The sequence below is a fragment of the Aplysia californica genome, unplaced genomic scaffold (genome assembly GCF_000002075.1).
Source record: "Aplysia californica isolate F4 #8 unplaced genomic scaffold, AplCal3.0 scaffold00965, whole genome shotgun sequence".
Lineage (NCBI taxonomy): Eukaryota > Metazoa > Mollusca > Gastropoda > Aplysiida > Aplysiidae > Aplysia > Aplysia californica.
In genome coordinates this window covers 188,111-193,786 of record NW_004798235.1, presented here as the reverse complement: position 1 = coordinate 193,786, position 5,676 = coordinate 188,111, and the positions used below count along the sequence as shown (strand labels likewise).

At 42.8% G+C, this 5,676-nt stretch overlaps 1 protein-coding gene across 1 annotated transcript; it reads left to right on the top strand.

The window, feature by feature from the left end:
- Positions 1 to 228: 228 nt before the first annotated feature.
- On the top strand, positions 229 to 4,958 carry LOC101848558. Its single transcript, XM_005110913.2, has 3 exons — positions 229 to 433; positions 2,314 to 2,503; positions 3,862 to 4,958. Exons 1-3 carry the CDS (start codon positions 426 to 428, stop codon positions 4,849 to 4,851), a joined length of 1,188 nt encoding a protein of 395 aa, XP_005110970.1. The 5' UTR covers positions 229 to 425; the 3' UTR covers positions 4,852 to 4,958.
- Positions 4,959 to 5,676: the final 718 nt, after the last annotated feature.

The window sequence follows — 5,676 nt, the reverse complement described above, 5'->3', positions numbered from 1 at the left end:
GGGGGTGGAAGGCAGGAGAAATTAGAGTTACTCATCCATGAACATTTGAGAGTGGAGAGGAAGAAAAAAATGGTATGGGGTTGGGGGGAGGGGGTTGTTGCGTGAGAATTCGTTAATTGGTATTTTCATACAACAGTCAACTCGCGAATTCCCGATGCGGCGTCTGTCGGCTTTCGATTTTTCAGGCATTTTTTGCAAACCTCTGTATGTACATATATATAAAGCTCTCCAACTCCAATAAACAAACTTTATCACCCTGACCAATTTGCAGCATTGCGAGATACAAACCCGTAGGCTACTATTATTGGTCGATGCTGGACCCGCGTTGTTTCTTTTGAGTGTAAATCCGTGACTTTTACTGTCTAATTTTTTTAAACACAAACAGAAGCCTTTTTTTTACTGGAGATTGTGCAACTGTAGGGAGTATGTTGAGGTAAGTGTCAAAGTTGTTGGCCAGTTCTCTAAATTTACAGTTTCTTCTCGCCGCTCTGTCAAATTAAACTCGTAGGGGGGAGGGGTGGGGGAGGAGACGTGCCACATTTTCATTACAGAATGGTACTTTTTTATGGCGCGGTAGTAATTCAACGCTACTTTCAACACAGAAAGGACTTCTAAATGAAAGATACACTTCCGATAAGACTAAGATTTATAAGGAGATGGGAAGCTTTCATGACTCCCCCAAACAACCTAAAATAATTCAAATTCAAGAACACTTGGAGATTAGAACCAAAGCCACCCGTTCAATAGCGTGGCGTGTCGTAATTAGGTATCAAATTTGGGAGAGCAATTTTGAAGATAATATGCACTTTCTCGGCAAGGTTTTTATCCCGAAGCGAAAGTTTAACAAATTCCCCAAAGTCATTGTGCTTATAAACTTACAGATCGTTAGCCCAAAAGTATTCCAGAAACTCCGCGTCGAACCTACAAGGAGCAGTCCGTAGCAATTCTTTTTTTTTCTAAATATTAATCTAGGTTCACGAAAGAATTAGTTACTCTTTATAATTCCAAAACTAGCAAGATGCTAATACAGTAGGTTTGAAAACGTTTACGTCAGACAGGAAAGTAATAAATCTTGATGGTCAGTGGGTTATTTTTTTTTCCACTCCACGGGTCCTGAGAAAAAACAAAATTTTAATTAATAACATTCACTTCAAATCCAAATCCAAGCTACAGCGCTCCGATATCTCAGGTGTTATCATGCTAGGCTACATTATGAAGCGGGGGGCCCTGGTTCGAATACCCAACAGGCGTTCTTGAACTCGGGTTTTGAGTTTTTCCTGTTTTTGGTTGTTGTTGGGGTTTTTTTTATAATTTGTTTCATTTCGGGGTTGTTTTTTTGTTTTGTTTGTGTGTGCGGGTTTAGAGTAACTTAGTTTAAGGCCCGCCACCCACAGGCTCGGCCCTATCCGACTCAGACATTAACATCGGAGTTCCCGCCTCTTAAACAACCATACAATATTGACAGAGGCGTTAAACCTATGCAAGGAACATGCCGTGACAAGCAGCATCCCCTCACTACTGTCTTGTTCGTCTAATCTTTTCTTTGAACCTGATAATAGTGAAAGTGAAAAGAAGATCGTTGAGAAATCAAAATTTTGGATGTTTAACAGTAGACATTGTAGATCTAGGTCACACATTAATATTCGAAATTGAAATTGGATCTTATTTTATTCTTGGGAAATACAGAATAGAACTACAGAGAACAGATTCTTTCCACTGGGCATAAACTGGAGCTCGATAACCTCCGCCATTTGTCACACACAATAAATGTCATCCGTCAGAAATTTCAAGGATCTAGACGCCCACCTGTCTAGGCAGAGATCGGATGCTATGCCTTCTCCATAACCACTCCTTTGTCTCTTTTAGTTTTAGTAAGAGTTTTACGGCTCTTGCAACACAATAAGGTCATATAAGTGTCGAAGAATAGATTATGTGTTACAAGAGAGTAACATACACAAAAAAGAAGGAGGGGAGAGAAGGACGACAGATGTTTGATAGGAAAGAAGGAGCAAACCACACCAGAACACCCGCCAACCACCCACTCCTTTGACTCAACATTTGCTTTCGCCAGTAATAAATTATTATAGACCTCATACTCATTGGAAATAAAAAAGCAACAACAACAACCATAACAACAACAATAACAACGACAATAACAACGACGACAACAACAATGACAACAACAACAACAACAAAAACAACAACAACAACAGCAGCAACGACAGCCAATAAGCACTGTATAAATTAATCGATTAATGCAGAACTGGTTATAAAATCCAAGCGAACATGCTATATAATTTATTGTCTTCCCAGTACCCAGAACAGCACTTTCACGTCCTTCAACACTGAGCCGGGCGGTGGTTATTTGGTCCATTTCACGGACAAGAGTTTCCACAGCGGAGAGCGATTCAAGCTCTACAGTGGCATCTTCCTGGGTCGGGGGGCACAATGTCCTGGTCGCTGTGTGGTCAAAATCAGCAAAGGGGCGGACTTAGCTTCAAAGGTAAGAGACAATTGCGGGTTTTATGTGAGCGTTTTTTTAAAATGGTTTTAGTAAGAGTTTTATGGCACTTTGTCAGCACAATAACATCTTATGAGTACCGAAGATTAGAGGTGATACAAGAGCTAGAGAGTAATATTTCTTTGTTTTATCTCAGCCGGAATGTTTGTTTTAGTAGAGGTTTTTGCGGCGCTCGCAACTGCATAAGGTCATATGAGCGCATAGGGGTGGATGTCAACAGAGAAGTCCTTACAGGGAATCAGACTTACTCTGCTCACATCTCTAGCCTCAACAGCACAAAATCTGCTTCGACTATCACGGCACCCCGGAAATAACGGATCACAAGAGTGGGACAAACATACAAAAGAAGTAGAGGAGAAATGACGATAGTAAGGATTAGGAAAGAAAAAGCAGAAGTTCCTTGTTGTAGTTCAGGCACAGTTATGAGCATGACATTATTGGATCAGCCCATTTACAATTCTACAGTGCATTAGAACGAGAATATCCCCCCTTTGGGAATGGCCTAAAGACACTTCAACAGTCAGTCGCACCGCCCTAGGTGGTTCACCTGGAATCTTGACAGGGAACAATGATTGCAGTCCAGTAGGGTGTTGAATGTCAAACTTTGTCATGAAATTGACTCAGGAATTGAAATGTTCATACTGCGGTTAAATTCTCAATAACGTTCCTGAATGAATAGAATTGACGCTTTTTTTCTTTTCATTATCATCATTATCGTCAAATAAAAAAGGGTTGAGACTTGGAGAATTTCCAAGAAAATCATCATCATCATCATCATCATCATCATCATCATCATCATCATCATCATCATCTTCATCATCTTCATCATCATCATCATCATCGTCGTCGTTGTCGTTGTCATCGCTGCCAAAATTCATCACCACCAACTCCACCACCACCATCATCACCATCATCACCACCACCTAGCATCTGTTTAGTTTTAGTAGAGGTTTAACGGCGCTCGCAACTGCATAAGGTCATATGAGCGCCAGAAGATTAGATGTGTTACAAGAAAGTAACAAACATAAAAAAGAAGTAGGGGAGATAAGGACAATAGATGTTTCATAGGAAAGAAGAAGCAAACCACACCAGAGCACCCGCCAACCACCCACACCTAGCATCTGTTTTTAATACTTTGCGGTCACTTGGCGCCATAACGCGTCGGTGAAAATGTTATCCGTTCCGGTCACCTGCTGTAGTTCTGCGCCAGGCCCAAGAAGACCGTTGCAGTCACTCTCCTGGCTGGGTGACCAGATTGGGGTACATGTATTTTGTACTGCTGGCTGTGTGACTGTAAAGTGATGAACAAATGGCATAACGGCTACTTCGTTTCTCCACAGGCTGACTGTCTGATTGAAGACAAAAAATCCAAGCAGGCCCGCGCCTTCTCGCTTGCCTTCCGTGAGTTGTCCGGGAGAACTGAGATCAAGTTCGTTCAGCTGTACGCGGCAGAGATCGACGAGATCTCCTTGCAGAAACGGCTGTTTTGGAGTGGCAAACATAAAATCACCAGACAGAACTATGTCCTTTTTGAGGAAGACTTGAGAGAAAATTTTGACAACCTGCACTTCTCAGGGCGTGAAAAGCTTTCGAAGTATCTGGACTCAAAAGGCAGAGAAAAATTGGTCGCAGCAAAAGACCTCCAGGCTTTTACACACTTCTCGTACCATGTCTCGCATGGGAAGCTGGTGATCTGTGACGTAGAAGGGGTTGAAACGAAAGATGGGTTTCGTTTGAAGACTCCAACCATACACTCCACGGCAAAGAAATTTGGCATCTCCGATAAGGGTGAGAAGGGAATTGAAGAAGTGTTTCGACACCACACATGTAATGATATCTGTCAGGGTATGATCAAACCTCAAAATCAGGGAGGAGACAGACCACGTGAACTCACATCCTATTCTGAGGCTCAAAACTACAGAAGAGAAAATGGACAAACTACACAACAGCGGGACTCTTTTGTCCGTGCAACCGCTCCAGATCTAGAAGACATTTCCGAAACGCGTCGAAATGAAGAACAATCTCCAGAGGAAATGTCCGCAAGCCGTTACGATTTTCAGCTTCAACAGCGGGGTTCCCGCTCACTGTGGCAGAATCCACCCTCTTATGATGAGATAGTGGCTCTCACAAGAAACAGCAGGCTGGCCCAGCACCGTGGAAACATGGCACAAGAACCGCTCACCCCTCCCCCCGTGTACACTCCACCATCATATCATGTTTCGGTGGTCCAACCACCCTCCTATTATTCCTACTGCGGTCATGATACAGAGGAACCACCGCCATCATATCGCTCCGTGGAAGACTCAACTCAAGGTCATTCTGTTGTGTGAACAAAACCACACCCACACTGAAAAAAACAAGAGAAATGAACAAGAGAAAAAGCATAACAACGGAGCAGGGAATAAACAATAAATAAAACACTCTTCCAAATTATCAAATCCCGCCCTCCCCCGTTTCATGTATCTATAGTGGGAGTTTTAGAAGAAGTGATGTGTGCTGTTTTTATTCTTGAATAAGGGGAAAACATAATAGCTTTGTTTCAATTTCTCTAGAGCGAACAGTTTATCTTGTCTGTATTTACATACAAGTACATGGAAAGGCCTCAGCGGTGGAGGGGTTAAGGAAGATTTTGCTCCGAAAAAAACTGCAGACCTTCCAAGAACGGACTGAATGTGTTATACGGGGTGCCCACTACTGTTGGATCGGGCCGATCGCCCGACTCGATCCCCTGAAACTGAAAACAAATACATTTGTTTTGCTTTTGAGGCGACCGAGTCGGGCAATCGACCCGATCGGCCGATCCCGTCCGTAGTGGGAACCCCGTATTACTCTTACCGTGGTAATTTTTTTCAGTTAGTTCGTGTAGCTTATTGCCATCGCTAAACGAATGTTATTGTAACTATGTCCTTTCTCTTCAACCCAAGAAAACAACTCACATCAAATCCGCTAGTCTCTCATACCACACCCCACCGCCATGTACACATACACCCACACGAACACACACGAACACACACACACACACACACACACACACACACACACACACACACACACACACACACACACACACACACACACGTTAATCTCCTTGTGCGTCACCTTGTGGCATCGAATTCTCACTTTGCTACCATTATGTACTAAAAGATAGCAGTAAC